This window comes from Fundulus heteroclitus, chromosome 22 (genome assembly GCF_011125445.2).
Source record: "Fundulus heteroclitus isolate FHET01 chromosome 22, MU-UCD_Fhet_4.1, whole genome shotgun sequence".
Taxonomy (NCBI): domain Eukaryota; kingdom Metazoa; phylum Chordata; class Actinopteri; order Cyprinodontiformes; family Fundulidae; genus Fundulus; species Fundulus heteroclitus.
Window position 1 is genome coordinate 19,554,906 of NC_046382.1, and position 17,714 is coordinate 19,572,619.

Consider the following 17,714-nt stretch of genomic DNA (forward strand, 5'->3'; position numbering starts at 1 on the left):
TTCCTTAAAGTCAGCTCGCTTTGTCATCCAGTGGGAAATGACACACTAGCACATAGCACTGACAAGACTGTGCTGACTCTGCTCACACACAAGCTATCTGTGCTGCAAAGGCATACAGCAGGCAATTTCTGCTGTTCTCCTTACTAAGGAAAGCACTTATGGGCATTGCTTTCACTTTATGTGCCATTCTTCTTTTCAAAAATAAACTTGCAAACCACTTTACTGGGAGCCCCAGTGAAATTCAGATCAACATGTCTGCCATCAATTCTGCTTTTTATGAAGCTTCCACACATTCGTTTTTTGTAGATTGTGCCGAAAAGTTGCTCAGCCTACTCCACTTTTATTAAACTTTGACATAAATACCAGGAAACCAAAACCTGAAAGGGTTTTCAACGTGCATGACCCTCCACTGTTATTGGCCGTAGCATAGTATGAGTCTAAAAAATGTGCTGGAGTTCTCTAACAGTAAATTGTGGATATGTGTTCCCCCCCCCCCCATCTTTTTTACCATCCCTCTTAGTATATGTGGTGGCAAGACAAACTTGTCTTCATCCAGTCTTTTTTGTCAAAAATCCAAAACTTTTTGTTATAGCTCTGGATGCAAATTTGTGCAGATTTATGTTTTTAGCCATTTTCTTGTTCTCATTTCCTGACGTATAAAGGTCAGAACATATTCGCCTTATTGAAGAGCATGTTCTGCAGTTCTTCCCATTTTAAGATTGCCTTATAGAAGTGACCTGAACAAAGTAAGGTATATTTTTAAATGCAACTGTTCTAGTGACAGTTTTTCTTTTTTATTAAACAATAATTATTGGTGAACATGGTTGGTTTTACATAAATGTACTTTTTTTCTAAATGTTTTATTGCAAGATTATAATATTGCAGAAAAAATGCATTTTAAAACTTTTTGCATGTCACAAAAGGTGTCAATAAAAGTTGACAGTGTTGTAAGTTAGTCATCATTGTGGTTCAGCTCTCCATTTAATTTCAGTAATGAACAAATGCAACTATTCAGGTTTCAATACACACTTGTACAAACTATTTGCTCTAATAAAGCTACAGTTTCAATTCCGTTCTCTCTTTGTTTCTAGATACCACTGTTTATATCCCGTCTTTCGATGGCTCATCATACTTGACGCTGAAGCCTCTTGCGTTTCTGCCACAGCCTTTGAATGACAGCAGTAGTCGACCGACCACAGCTGAAGAAATCACTTTCTATTTGACAGTCAAAACAACATCAACACAAGGCACCATCCTCTTCAGTGAGTAGTTTTCTTTTAAAGTGCACTTTTTACCAACCAACTTTTAACGCATATACTTTGATCTAAAAATGCCTCAAAATAATATTTTTAAAGCCCACATTGCAAGCCAGTAGTTAGACAGAATCAATTACGTTGTAGATGTTTGACAAAGTACTTGAATAATCTAAGATGCAACCAATGTTCCCTTCAGCAGGTCATTTGAGTGTTTCTGTTTATTGCAATATAGCTTTTCGTTCTCAACAAAATTAGTAGATGCAAGAGTGTGTGGCATAAAAATTGGGAATTTCTAGTATATTTTATTATTATTTTTTACTAATAGTCACTGCAGCTTACAGCTCTCCAATTCAGTGCCCTTTTCTTTTTCTATTTCACTACCAATACTGGGAACATCCAGTACACCAGTCAGATGCTTTTAGACATTTGGAACCAACACCAGATATACGTTTCAAGTGACTTACTACTCAACATCCCAGATGGAGTAGTGAGACTGCCGGGCTCTCTGTGGATTGCTCTTGGGTCTAGGAGTTGATGCAGACAGAGAGGAAGCAGAAACGAGGCTGCAGGTCCGGTGTTATTTTAAGGCTGAGAAAACAACCACACAAGCCTGTATCTTTCCAAGGCGAGATCTCTGGTGCATAAAACAGATGATTTTTGGATTTTGAACTACAACTCCTTGGAAATCGTCATGTTCGGGACTGTTGCATTCTGATTATCTCCAAGACCTGGCTTCATCGGGAAATATGCGATGTCAGCGTGCAACTGGCAGGTCGCACTCGGCTCCGCTGGGGCAGGACTCCAGACTCCGGACTCCGGTAAAAGCAGAGGGGGTGGGATCTGTATGTGTGTGCATGAAAACTGGTGTAAGATCGGAACAATTATAGACAAACACTGTTCCCCAGACGTTGAGTACATGTCTGCTAGATGCCGGCCGCTTTTTCTGCAGAGCGAGCTGTCGTGATCGTAACAGCTGTTTTTACATTCCACCTGATGCCAACGCAAACACAGCGCTAAACACCGTCAACGAACAGCAGTGGAGCCACTCCAACGGTGTTCACATAATTCCAGGGGACTATAAAAAGGCTAACTTAAAGACTGTACTCCCAAAGTTTTACCGGTAAGTTAAATGTTCTACAAGGGGAGAGAACATTTTGGATCATGTTTACTCCAACATCAGGCACACTCCAACCCTGGGCCAGTCAGATCATCTTTCACTCCTACTTAACCCTTCACCACCTTAAGACGCAGGGACAGGCCCACCAAAAAGACTGTAGCAACCTGGCATGAGAACTTACTGGGAAAACTACAGGACTGTTTCAGTCAGAGTGGGACTTATTTGAACACCAGGAGCTAAAAACATTCACAGGAACTGTACTGGAATATATGCAGTTCTCCATCAAGAATATGACAATGGGAAAAAAAAAAAAAACATCTGGACTTTTACCAATCAGAAACACTTGGTGACCAGCCAGGTCCACACACTCTTTAGTGCCTGCGGTGTTGCCTTCAGGTCAGGTGCCAGAGCTTTGTACAAAGTTGCTCGAGCTGACCGGAAAAGAGGCATGAAAATAGCAAAGGCGTACGACAGGGCATGCATAGAGTTCCACCTGTCCAGGTGTGTATGCCCCGCCACACACGCAAGGTGTAGCGGGGCATACAAGACATCACAAACTTTAGAGGATGTGATGCATCACCGGGGTCCTGAATGCACCAATGGCAGAGGTTTAGCAGAGGTGCTAAACTGCTTCTTATGCTGCTGATTTCTCCTCCACCCACACACTGAGCATAGGCTCCCCACAGGGCTGTGTGCTGAGCCCCTCCTGCAATACCTCTGCACCCTTGACTACTGTTCTGCCCACAATAACAACCGCATCATCAAGTTTGCTGATGACACCACAATGGTTGGACTCATCTCACAAGGAGATGGAGCAGCGTACAGAGATGCGGTCCCGAAGTTGTAATCCTGGTGTTCAGAGAATAACCTCAATCTGAACACCAAGAACACCAAGGAGGTCATCATTGACTTCAGGAAGCACAGCACAGACCCTACACTTCTTTACATCAATGGTGAGTGTGTGGAGAGGGTTCACACCTTCAGGTTTCTCGGCGTCCTCATCTCCGCCAACCTCACCTGGAGTGATAACATCAGAGCAACCACACCCCCTCAACAAGCCCCGGGAAAGCAGATCAAAGAACTGGGTCACTTGTGGGACCAAAGCCCGAGGAAAGTGAAATTAGCCAGGTAAATGTGTATGGAAACACTTCCCGGAATTTGAAAAGCCACAGTCATCAAGAAGGCTCAGCAGCAGCTACACTTCCTGAGAGTCCACAAGGAAGCACATCCTAAAGTCCAAGCTGCTGCTGACCTTCTACCGTTCATCCATAGACAGCCTGCTGATATACTGCAGCACAATATGATTCGGAAGCTGTACTGTTACAGACAGTGTGAGGCCCCAGAGGGTTGTAATGGCAGCTCAGAGAATCGTTGGCTGCCCTCTCTGATGGACATTTACACCTCCCGTTGGCTCAGTAGAGCTACAGCCATCATCAAGGGCAGTTCCCACCCCGGCTTCAACCTGTCTGACCTGCTGCCCTCAGGGAAGCGCTACAGGTGCATCAGATCTAAAACAAACAGACTGAAACACAGCTTCTTCCCAATATTAATACCATAAACTCCAATATGCACAGATTTTATGGTGGTAAGATCACCATATTTATTTTTAATAATTATTTTTATATTGTATTTCTTACACTGCACTGTCTCAGGAGCTGGCATTTTACAATCTCACTGTACATGTGTATAGTGACAATAAATAATTTTTTTTTTCCTTCATTTGTCTCAGAGCACTTTTCAATTTCAACACATACAACTGATAGATCTTTATTGTGTTCTCTAAGTCAAAGTCAATAGATTAACTGGTGAAGTTTAAAAATGGCGGTAGATGTAGTTTTGTCATTTCTGCATATTTAAGTTGGTACTCCCCTCAGTCTTACCACAAAATGCGAAAAGAGGTTTAAATGTCATTGTTTAATCTTGATAGGCAAACTAGTTTCAAGGAAGACAATATAACACAGATGAAGATGCTGTGATTTAAAAAAAAGACAAGCGGTTGATTTTGCTTTGTTTATCATCACTTTTAGTTAAAATGTTGAGGGTTTTCTGCTAGTGTTTCTCTTAACGCAAGCTGAAAAGGCTTACAACAGTCGTGGCACAGAAGAGATAACATAGTGAATGCTGTCAAATGTCATCTAAATTCAATACTATGTTCATATTAGGTTAAAAACTATGTCCCAAGAGACCAATTAAAGCTGCTGTGTATTCTCCAACTTATTATGCTTAGTATTGGAGAGGAATGTTGCTGAGATCTTTTTTGAATTTTTGTTTTTATGTTTTTATTTTGTTGATATAGCCAGTCAAACTAATGTATTGACTCCAGAAATGAGCAATTTGAACCTATTTCCCCATTGCACAATAAACACTTCAGGGTATCCATGGTGACGGGACAAGAAAATATGCACTGATTCTGTCCAGCCAACTTTGTATAGCCTTGGAAAAGTTGACCCCAAGGGAGAAAGGTCTTTGCTGACGTGAGTCAGGGCCGACCTGTCAAAGTGATAATGATATATGCACCAGTGGTCGGTGTGTCACTGTGTGTGCTGCCATATAATAGCTTTGAAGCCACTAGAAGAAATAATACTTAAAAAAACTAATTAAATAATGCAGCTCTGAGCACCCATACGGTGATAAAGTAACATCAGCACTTCCGACAAAGAGCAGTACAGAATGCTATTCTTCTGCAGTTTACAGTTTTTTATGTACACAGTAGACTTTGACTTAATGCAGCAATAATCATGGGGTTCTATACTTTTTTGGGGGTTTCTTTACACATATTAACTTTATGCTACCTAAAATAGAGTGTACAAATACATTTGTTTTTCTTCAGTTTTTTTGTAGCTATTGAGTTATGATGCAGCCTAATTAATTGTTCCTGCCTACTTGGTTGGTTGTTTGTATAGAAAAACATTCTATCTAAAGGACTAAATGAAAAGGCGGTTTGCATTTTCAGACACAAGAATAAAAGGTGAAAACCGCAAAAGAGATACATAAGATATAAACGAATTCAAATCATCGTAATTTTAATCTTATTAATATTACTTTATTGATTTTATTTCTGTTCATGGTTGTTTCTTTTATTTTGAATGTTATAAGAAAAAGAAAAAAACCTGATCAGGAGAACTATGGAAAAGGCTCACTCATCACAGAAACATGAGTCATTTAGTCCTGTTGCTGTGAACGTCTGAATACAAATACAAGTCTTGTGTTTCTACATTTAAATTACATTTAGAACATGTTGGACTAAAATAAGGCTTCATCTAAGGAGGAAGGATTTTGATGTGAGAGGAAAAAGATTGGTACTCATGTGAAGGACAACTGTCTCGACTCATCTTTTGTGGACACCTTGGCAGCTCTTCTGGTGTTTTACAACTGATGATTGAGCTATAACCTAAAAGCAAACAAAACAATCCTCAAGAGCTGGTCACTCACATGAAGAGATAACATTGCCTTCACCCTTTACATCAACCTTGAGCTCTACATTGTATCTCTGTCTCCTGCCAGCTCCTTTGTTCCCACACCTGCACAGTCACATACACAAACCCCTTTGTTACAGAGGAAGATTGGAAGGGGGAGACCAGACAGCCCCTGAGTAGACCCTCCTAACAATAGAGCATTGTTTAGGAAAGAGACAGAAGTCGTTAGATGTTTTTTTTTTTTTCATGGTGTAGGTGTAAGAAGCTACACCATGAGAATATTGCTCAGTTTTCCCCATGTTTATCTCTATTGCACATTCGTTTAAAGCAAATGCACATACCAAGTTCCCAGACAGCTTAGAGGTGAGGTCACCACAGGCATGCCTTGAGCTATAGGTCCTCTAATGACTCTAAAAAACATCCAAGCGTGAGTCTCACCGGACCACTGTTGCTGCTCCTCGCTCTAAAAACTGCAGCCACCTTGATTTTTGTGAGTCTGCTCCCATGCTGCACCAGTCAGGTGCAAGTCCAACTAAAGTTTAACCACCATGCATTGTGTAGCGATCAGGGGTGATTTATTCTACGCAGGCCGGCCACAGACATCATAACATTCATCTTGCCCGTATGGCCTAGATCAACTTGTTATCTGTGACATCCTCTGTAGGTTCACAGTCTCTGATCTACATTTCCAGGTCTGTTAAATGTTGCAGCGCACCTCAGGGTTAAATGTCTCTCCTTTGATCAAAACAGGAATTTTCTAGTCTCAGTAACTATGATAACAGGAAGATGAGGACCAGCTGGAAATACTCACTTGGACCCAAAACGTGATGTATGTTACACTGTGCACATTTTACTTTGAGACCATTTGTAACTTTTCAGGCATATACAAGTCATTTAATTAGAGCTGAGAAAGAAAAAATATATATTCTGCTAAATATTCATATTATTCTTAGAATAATAATTACTTAACCTTTTTTTTTCTCTAGACTGATATTGGGCTCCCATGATGGCTGCTGAGTGTCTCTGTTTTATACTGAAGGTTAAATCTTTGTATTTAAAGAGTCATTAATTAGTCAGCTCATGGAACATAAAAGATGTTTTATATAAGTTCAGTCTGTTTGAAACGTCAGCCAGTTAAACCTTGCATACACATCAACACAGACAATAGTCCCTCTCCCATTGCTATTCAAAAGCCTGGGGCTTTTGAGAAGCCTATGGCTTTTCAAATCCCAGGTAGTGTTTCCATACACATTTACCCGGCTAATTTCACTTTCCTGGGGCTTTGGTCCCACAAGTGACCCAGTACTTTGCTCTGCTTTCCTGGGGCTTGTTGGGGGGGGGGGGGTTGCGTGCAGCAAGAAAAACTCAGTTTAAGATAGATTAGTCTATTTTATCGATAGATCAGATAGACTATTTTATAGTTGACTAATCAATAGATTAGTCAAATGTTTTCATAGTTGACTAATCTATAGATTATTTTTTGTATAATCGGCATCATCACCTGGTAAAAATATTTTGACTCACCTGTTCTTGTCTACACATCATTGAATGCTCTTTATTGCCTCTTGTTGTCACACTACTTTATTAGCTTTATAAATTATCCTCCATAAAATATTGATTTTAAATTTAACCATCTTAGTATATTTTTAATATTTCTATCAAAGAAGATTTGTTTTACTGTTTTTAAAAAAAAAAAAAAAATATTTTGACCTTTGACCTTTTAACCTTGCTTAATATTTAAGAAAATATTTTAAACTATAGTGTAAAAAAGAGGAGCATATGAACATGTTTGCAGTCTGGCTTGTTCTCTTTAATTAGGTAATGTTCCCAGTATCAATTAAAAACTGGTGAATTATTCATTTCCAAATAAACTCCATTGCTCTAGTCAGACATTAAAGTTAAATAAATTTATCCTGTCATGTAGCTTTGCTTTAATCTCAAGCATTAATCGTTGTGATAAATGTCTTTGTAAACACTGAAATAAACCCAATAATAACCGTTAGTTATCATCCAATTAAATTGCAGCAGTAGATTCAAAACAGTTTGTCCACTGGATGCCGCCTACTCCGGGGCTGATGTGCTTGATCGCTTGCTCAGTTTACAGCTGGATGAAGCACGGGGAGAATGGACATAACACACATTTCACAGCCAAAACAAAAATCTTGATAAACCAAGCAGATATCTCCACTTTACACAGCCACAATCTTGCCTAAAATCAATCTAAAAGTTAACTTTGTATCAAACAAAGTGTAATTTACTAAACTTTAATGCTTTCTTCTCAAACCTATTACTGCATGGAGCTGCAGTCATGTGAGAGGGTCATGTGACAGGGGTGCTCTTTGCCACTGATCTCTATTATACACTGGATTGCTAATAGCCTGCTGTTAGAACGAGTCACTTTGAAGCCACCAGCCGCCATATTGGTACTCCCTATTTTCCTCCAGTAACTAGGGAACACGTGCGCTACAGCATCGAAAAACAAGGATTTTCTCATGTTCAGGGGGGGCTTAAAACTTTTAAAATGTCAAATGCCATATACTTTTATGTTATGTTCTAAAACTATCAAGTAAGATGCTTCTATGGGCTTAGGCTACTGGAGGACATCAGGATCTATTTTTCTCACTCTAACGAGTTCTACTGTTCTTCAATTATGCATTGCTTGTCATCATTTTTGCTTATAACTTTTTGTTCTCGCTCTTTTTTTTCTTCATAGTAGGTACATCTGGTCTGGCGTTCTGTTATGAGACATTATCCAGAGAAGACAGATCACCCGCTATTATCATCTAATGTAGGACAGATTCTTAGATCAATGTGTGCTTCTGTGCTTGTTTGTCTCTCTTGTTGTGTCTCTGTTCTGTCTTCTGTAACCCCAGTCGGTCGAGGCAGATGACCGTTCATACTGAGCCCGGTTCTGCTGGAGGTTTTTCCTTCCCGCTAATGGGTGGTTTTTCTTTCCACTGTCGCTTCATGCTTGCTCAGTATGAGGGATTGCTGCAAAGCCATGTACAATGCAGATGACTCTTCCTGTGGCTCTACGCTTCTCCAGGAGTGAATGCTGCTTGTCGAGACTTTGAAGCAATCAACTGGTTCCCTTATATAGGACATTTTTGACCAATCTGTATAATATGATTGATTTTGACTTTGTAAAGTGCCACGAGATGACATGTTTCATGAATTGGCGCTATATAAATAAAATTGAATTTTTGTTCAATTTTGTTTATATAGTGCCAGTGGCGCAGTGGGTAGCGCTGTTGCCTTGCAGCAAGAAGGTCCTGGGTTCAAGTACACCCCTGGGTCTTTCTGCATGGAGTTTGCATGTTCTCCCTGTGCATGCGTGGGTCCTCCCACAGTCCAAAAACATGACTGTTAGGTTAATTGGCTTCTCCAAATTGTCCTTAGGTGTGAATGGTTGTTTGTCCTGTTTGTCTCTCTGTGTTGCCCTGCGACAGACTGGCGACCTGTCCAGGGTGTACCCCGCCTCTTGCCCAGTGAACGCTGGAGATAGGCACCAGCAACCCCCGCGACCCCATGAGGGATTAACCGGTTTGGAAAATGGATTGAAGTACAGAGAAAGTCATGTGCTGAAATATTTTGCATGTTTAATATGAATAACATGTAAAATATTTCAGCACAAAATTTCCTAGTAGTTGATAGTGTTAGTACTTCCAATAACTGTAAAATTACCCGTGAAACGTTTTCACGCAGCCAGAAAACTGCTTGTTGTTGCAACCAAATCCTATGGGATTCTGTAAGCCAGTGATTTCAATTTTTCGGCAAAATCAGCAATCCAGTGTATAATAGAGATCAGTGGCTCTTTACTCACCAGGTAACTAACGCTATACTGCCCTCTACTGCAGCCTTAGTGAACTGTGTGTGATTTAAACTGCAATACTGAAAGTGAAATATAGAGACCCAAAGCTCTATGGTCATGAGCTTTGGGTCGTGACTGAAAGAACGAGATCCCGGATACAAGCGGCCGAAATTAGTTTTCTTCATAGTGTGTCTGGGCTCTCCCTTAGAGATAGGGTGAGGTACTCAGTCATCCAGGGAGGACTCAGAGTAGAGCTGCTGCTCCTTCACGTCGAGAGGAGCCAGTTGAGGTGGCTCGGGCATCTGGTTAGGATGCCTCCTGGACGCCTCCCTGGTGAGTTGTTCTGGGCAGGGAAAACGGGGGAGACCTGCTCAGCGCTTATAGCCTATAGCCTATAAAAATAATTTTGCTGAGATCAAAAGTCTGTGTTACTGTACTTAAAAATCGTCTTTGTCATTCTTGCCATGGTTGAGGAAAAATTATACTCATAAAGCTCTGTTTGCCGAATGAAGGCTATCCGTGGAGCACAGATCACTCTCGTCTACCCTCCACTTTTGTCACACACCCCACACCACTGTGGTCCCTGCACTGTATATTACCAACAGGAGTAGAGTAGAGTGGAGTCTGGCGGTCAGAAATAGTGTTGGGGTGGTGTAAAAGGGGCTGTGAGGAAATGTAGTGGCATCAGTTGTGCATTGTCCGTCCTGTTTCTCTGGAGTCTGGATGAGTGGCAGTATGAGTGGCAGGACATGGATACAACTTCTTTGCCCTCGTCTGTTTGACCACTGTCTTCTTGCGGTCACCCACTGGACCGGAATGGTATTGCATTTTTTTCCTCAAATCTCATATGTCGATGGGACTGTTGTACATAAATGGAAATGGAAACGCGACTAACCTAAAAGCCCCAGACTTTGGTTTACCCCAGGAAACCGAAGCCTGGGGCTTTAAATTCTGGTGCTTGTAATGGATAAGGGCCTCTTATCAATATTAGCACAAATGTTTTCACAGCTAAAAATCTGAAAGGGAATAAATGTTTTAGTTATATTGTATACACCTTGGGTTTAGGGCTGCTTGGGCCTTGGTGGAGATTATATAAGACTGCCCAAACCTAATTTAGATCAGAAAATTTGTTTTAATACTGTATAAAGTCAGTTTATTGACTAAATTCTCTCTCTTCAATCAGTTTAATTTTTAGCCGGAAGAGACATTGTACAGAGATGAATGTAGATAGATAAGTTTTATTCTCACTATACGAATGTTCCAAAGGCATCACCACTAGCACCAAAATCTTTCTCATTCACCAAAAAGAATAAATCTGAAATGGTATTCAATTTAATGAATTTCAATGTAATGGAAAATGTTGGATACATTATTCAGGAAATGCTGTTTTTGCTGACTCAAATGGAAGGTCTCGAAACAGAGTAGGAGAATAATTGCAAAGCAAAGCTTTTATGATGCTTAACTACAGTAATTACTTGCTTTTTGGATGTGTTTTTAGAAACGCAGCAGAAAAGTGTATACCTTTAGTGAAATCATGCTTTATAATATTTCACTTCCCATTTGATCCCTTTGGAAACTATATGCAGTGCCTTGCAAAAGTATTCATACCCCTTTGGCTTTTCCACATTTAGTTAGTAACCGCTGCTTAAAATGCCTTGAATTTGCATTTAATGTGATAGACCAATGCAAATAAGTGCATGATTGTAAAGAGGAATGAAAAATATGCATGGTTTAAAAAAATTTCTTACCAGTCTACAAAGGGTGTCATCCATTTGTTTTTTTATCCATTTGCATCAGTACTTTGTAGCTGGTTGCCACAATGTCCGCTGTAACTTTTTATTTAGTTATTTATTTATTAGGGGGTGTGGGGTCTCTAAAAGATTTGCCCACTCTAGGGACTGAACTTGTGACCATTATTTTTTGCAAAGTTGCCAAATACAATAGACAGCTTCTATGGTGGGAATTTGGCTTGTGGTCATCTCTAACCATCTTCTATTTTTTTTTTTTTACCAACCAAATTTAGGTTACAGTATGGTAAATGGTTTGTACTTATAAAGCGCTATAACTAGTCTTATGACCCCAAAGCGCTTTACACCACAGTCAGTCATTCACCCATTCACACACATTCACATCCTGACGGTGGCGAGCTATGTTAGTAGCCACAGCTGCCCTGGAGCAGACTGACAGAGGTGAGGCCACCAGAACCTCTGGCCACTGCCTGCAGGCAATTCAGGTGAAGTGTCGACTGAGACGGTCAGACTGGGGGATCGAACCGGCAACCTGCCTATCGCAGGAGGAACTACCTAACTCATGCACCAGTATCTCACAAAAGTGAGTACACCCCTCACATTTCTGTAAATATTTTATTATATCTTTTTTCGGGACAGTACTGAAGATATGGCACTTTGATACAATGTACAGTCACCAGTGTGCAGCTGGTATAACAGTGTACATTTGTTGTTGCCTCAAAATAACTCAACACACAGCAATATCTGAACCCCTGGAAACAAAATCGTGTCAAACCCTAGGGAAAATGTCTTAATGGTCTCCCAATTAGCCATTTTACCTCCCCGGAGTCATGTTGGGAGCAGGTGTGTTAAAGCTGGTGTTATCACTCTCACACTCTCCCTGGTCACTGGAAGTTCACCCTGGCACTCCATGACAACAAAGTGTCTGTGGATCCAAAAAAAAAAAAATAAGATTGATACTCGACATAAAAATGACCAGTGGCAGTGGTGTCCAAACCTTCAGGTCAAAATTACTGGCGGCCCATAGACGTGCCACTAATAAAAATACTTACATTGGACACCCCTGACCTTTGCTATAAGGAGCTTGCCAACACACTGAAACCGTTGCAGCATGGTGGCAAAGACCATACAATGGTTTAACAGGACATGTTCAACTCAGAAAAGGCCTCGATATGGTCGACTAAAGAAGCTGAGTGTACGTGCTCAGCGCCATTTCCTGAGGTTGTCTTTTGAAGAAAGACATATGAGTGCTGCCAGCATTGCTCCATAGATTGATGGGGTCAGGAGCCTGTCAGTGCTCAGACCACACGCCACACACTGCATCAAACTGGTCTGCACGGCTGTCGTCCCAGAAGGAAGCCTCTTCTAAAGATGATGCACAAGAAAGCCAACAGACAGACTGACAAAGACACAGATGAAGAACATGGATTACTTGAACTATGTTTTGTGTTCTGAAAAGACAGAGATAAACTTATTTTGATCAGATGGTGTCAAGTCTGTGTGTGTGTGTGTGTGTGTGTGTGTGTGTGTGTGTGTGTGTGTGTGTGTGTGTGTGTGTGTGTGTGTGTGTGTGTGTGTGTGTGTGTGTGTGTGTGCGTGTGTGTGTGTGTGTGTGTGTGTGTGTGTGTGTGTGTTGCGGCAACCATGTCAGTAGTGCAACGACAAGTTTGTATTGCTTGCAGTCAAGCATGTTGGTAAGAGTGCCATGGTTTGGAGCTGCATGGGAGCTGCCAGCTGTGGGGAGTTGTTTTAGGGAACCTTGGATTCCAACATGACATACTAAAGCAGAGCATGATCCCCTCCTTTAGGAAACTTGCCCGCAAGGCAGTGTTCCAACCTGATAACCAATCCAAACACACCGGCATGACCACAGCCCAGCTAAAAAATCTGAGAGTAAAGGTGCCGGACTGGCCAAACATCTCTCCAGACGTATACCCCATTGACCATCTGTGGGACATCCCCAAAAGGAAGGCGGAGGAGTGCAAGTCTCTATCATCCACCAGCTCTGTGCCGTCATCACGGAGGAAAAGACAAAATTATGCTGTTGCTTCTCCATGATTAGCGGATCACTGAGTGAGGAGGAAAGGCAACCCCCTTGACAGTTTCTAGTCCATCAAAAGGCAACACAGAGAAGCACAGCACTAACAACCACATGCACTCGCACCTAAGGGCAATTAAAATTGGCTAATTAACCTAGCATGCCTGCTTTTGGATGGTGGGAGGAAGGCAGGGCTACCCAGAGGAAAGCTGTGTTTACATGAAAGACAATGTTCAGAGTAATTACAGAAAAATACCAGCTGGAATGCAAATCAAGAACATTTTTGACGCAAGGAGACAGATAGTGGTTAAACTTTACTACACCCATTTAAGAACTGCCACTCAATGCTGCAGTAACAACCTAAGTTTAGGAAGTTATTTTTTTTGTTGTTTATTTAAGAACCTAACTTATTTGTCTTTTTTATTCTGTACAGCACTTTGATCAATCTGTGGTTGTTGTAAAGCTCTTTAGAAAGAAGATTCGATTGATTGATTGATTGATTGATTGATTGATTGATTGATTGATTATGTGACAATAATGATAAACACTGATCAGATTCTGTAGTGTTTTTAAAGAACTACAAAAACAAGAGAACTAACTTTTTCACATAGCAGTTAGGCACAACACATCCCTGATCTGGCTTTTCTTCACTGGCGCTTTTATTTTTAAATATCTGAATGGCTTTACTCCACCCTATTTCTCCAACCGGTTTCACCCGTCCTCCTCTTCAAGGTCTACAAGGTCAGCGGACCAGCTGCTCTTGGTGTTTCCAAAGAGGTGATGGTGGGGCTTTCCTGGATATGGAACAGGTAGCCTTCACATGTTGGAGAGGCTCCTTCACTGTCTCCTTTTAAATATTTGTTGAAAACTCGTATTGCCCCCCACCCCACCCCACCCCCCACCCCTTGGTGTTTTACCACACCATGAGTTGTTTCTTCCTTTGTGGGTGTTGTTTTGTTTTATACCATTGTTTTATGTCTCTTTTTACTCATTTACAATTTTTATTTATTCTCTTAATGTACAGCACTTTGTTCAACCATGTGTTGTTTTTAAATGTGCCTTTGAAATAAATTGGATTGGATTCTGTTTCACTACACACAAAAAATTATTTTACATCCTGTGGAAAATGATTGGTAAAGTCTCAATAGAATATAATATGTTGTCTTTTGCGATTTTCACTGTTGAGGTTCAATGTTAAAAGCAGAAGTCAAATTGCAATCTTCAAGTAATGACATTGTTCCTTCTACTCTCCTTTGGAACCAAGCAAATAGTCGTGACTCAATTTCTGAACTAATTCTTGCTTAAAACTGGCAAACATGTATCTGAACATCGTTAATTCAAAGCACATCACCTCTGACCCACTCCCCTATTGTGGTTTAAAGAAAGGCATCCCCACAGCATGATGGGGGAGATATGTTCTGGGTAATGTGCTGTGAAAGCGTTCTGCCACATATTTATATAACTGTTAACTTATGCATTTCTTGACTGCTCTTCGGCAACTCATTCTTTTGGACAAATTCATTTATACCTGCGAGCCTGCTCTCCCCTCAGGAACAGGTCATATGGTTTTGGATCAGCTCCCTCTCTCAGAAACTCAGCAGCAACACTCTGAACCAGAAACTTTTCCTCTTTCCTCACATCTTTCCCCAGAGTCTCACTCATCCTGCATACCAATAAGACTTAATTCCATTCTATCTCACGATAAATGCTTACTTACATTTCTGAGACCTGATTCTGGTTCTTCTTTTCTTCAGAAGCCCTCTGGGAACCAGAAACTTGATTAATAAAAAATATATATAATTATTGTATATTGTTTTAAGCCTTTTCCTTAATTTCTCTGGTGAATCTATGCATGTAAAACGTCATAAACCACGACAGGTAGTTCGGTAGTTGTGCCATTCTCTTTCCATTTTCGAGTGAGAAAAGGCTTGAGAAAATTTTAAGTTTTAATTTTCCTCACAACTTCTTTGCTGATGTATCTGGTGTGGATCCTACTTTGAGGCCAATCGGTTTGTATAAGATACTCCCAAATAAATTTGTATTTTATTTAGGAGTATAAGATTGAACTGGGCTAAATGCACAGCACACTTTTCAGATATTTAGTTGTAAAATAAATTAGATAAAAAAAAATTATTTTGTTGTTGTTGTTTTTTATATCTTAACAGGAAAATAAGAAGAACATTGTATATAACCTCTGGAAGATAACGCCGTATGACATCCTTATGAGTCACAGGTGCCTTTGTGCTTGAAGTCAAGCTGACAGAATTTCTTCACCTCTTCGCTGTCATAGGTTGTGTCATATATTCAGGGCCAGGAGTTATCTCTGTAAGTGGGACTTATCAGTAACCAAATGGCTGAGTGTATAAATTTGCAACATATGAATCAGTTTAGAAAATTTAATTAGCTGTCATCCTTGTTCCGTACAAATTTTTCCTCACTATTAAGTTTATATTTGAAAACTGCTGTAAATTGGACATCAAAAATACGATTTTTCTTGCCTTGTTGTCTCAGGTAAATCTATTCTTTATCTTATTCACAACTCGCTGCCACAGCGTGAAGAGGCTTAAAAGCAAAATGCTAGCCTTGCAGTGAAGAGAGATGAACGTATGTAGCTGGCACAGTGGCTTTTATCTAGTTATGCTTCCCTGCTTATAAAACGCTGTCGTTTTCACATCAGACGATGGGAATTGAACAGAAACCTTCAGAGATCAAACAAACAAAGTTAATCAGAAGAAAACCAAGTGATATACATTGATATGTGGGGAATAGCTTTGCCAAACGCCCTCCTTATTCTCCACCTCTCCTTTCACAACTCTCCCTGAAGCAAATCCGCCAGTCCTCCCCCTGGACTTCAATTGTCAGATTGAGAGGAGAAAGACTGGGAGGTGGGTTCTGAGGGGAGGGGGGGTAAATGAAGGGAGAGAAGAGGAGAGAGAACAGGTGACAGGCGCTGACAAAAAGGACGAATGCTCTGTAAGGTTCACCACAGAGTGAGGGGGGCACAGAGACTGCACAAAACAATTTCCTTTCAGACGAAAAATAGAAGGATAAAAGATAGGGCAACATTGACATCTGTTGTAAATAATATTTGTCCACAAATGAGTTATGGCATGATGCAGTAAAAAAAAAAAAATCAGCTAGAAGAGGAGACTATACACTCACCGGCCACTTTATTAGGTACACTTTTACAACTGCTCATTAACGCAAATTCTAATCAGTCAATCACGTGGCAGCAACTCAATGCATTTAGGCATGGAGACATGGTCAAGACATTCTGCTGCAGTTCAAACCGAGCATCAGAATGGGGAGGAAAGGCGATTTAAGTGACTTTGAACGTGGCATGATTGTTGGTGCCAGACCGGCTGGCCTGAGTATTTCAGAAACTGCTGATCTATTTTACGGGATTTTCACACACAACCATCTCTAGGGTTTACAGAGAATGGTCCTTAAAAGAGAGACTATGCAGTCAGAGGCAGTTCTGTGGTTGCAAATGCCTTGTTGATGCCAAAGGAGAATGGCCAGACTGGTTTGAGCTGATAGAAAGGCAACAGTAACTCAAATAGCCACTTGTTACGATCAAGGTATGTTGAAGAGCATCTCTAAACGCACAACACGGCAAACCTTGAGGAGGATGGTCTACAGTACTAGGAGACCACACCGGGTGCCACTCCTGTCAGCTAATAACAGGAAACTGAGGCTGCAATTCGCACAGGCTCACCAAAATTGGACAATAGAAGACTGGGAAAAACGTTGCCTGGTCTGATGAGTCTTGATTTCTGCCGTGACATTCGGATGGTAGGGTCAGACTTTGGCGTCAACAGCATGAAAGCATGGATCCATCCTGCCTTGTATCAATGGTTCAGGCTGGTGATGGTGGTGTAATGGTGCGAGGGATATTTTATTGACCCACATTGGGCTCCTTAGTACCAATTGAGAATTGCGTCAACACCACAGCCTACCTGAGTATTGTTGCTGACCATGTCCATCCCTTTATGACCACAGTGTACCATTCTTCTGATGGCTACCTCCAGCAGGATAATGTACCATGTCATAAAGCACAAATCATCAATCAGACGGGTTTCTTGAACACGACAATGAGTTCACTGTACTTAAATGGCCTCCACAGTCACCAGATCTCAATCCAATCGAGCACCTTTGGGATGTGGTGAAACAGGAGATTTGCATCATGTATGTGCAGTCGACAAATCTGCTTGATGCTATCTTGTCAATATGGATCAAACTCTCTGAGGAATGTTCACCAGTACCTTACTGAGTCTATGCCATGAAGGATTAAAGCAGTTCTCATGGCCAAAGGGGTCCAGCACGGT

General features: G+C 40.9%; 1 protein-coding gene across 3 annotated transcripts in view; it reads left to right on the forward strand.

Moving 5' to 3' along the window:
* Nucleotides 1–17,714, forward strand: part of eys (eyes shut homolog) — a 268,769-nt gene that overhangs the window by 175,505 nt on the left and 75,550 nt on the right. For all 3 annotated transcript variants that reach the window (XM_036126396.1, XM_036126397.1, XM_036126398.1), the window contains one exon: nucleotides 1,092–1,262. In XM_036126396.1, coding sequence (XP_035982289.1) covers nucleotides 1,092–1,262 — 171 coding nt within the window. The remainder of the gene's footprint in view (nucleotides 1–1,091; nucleotides 1,263–17,714) is intronic.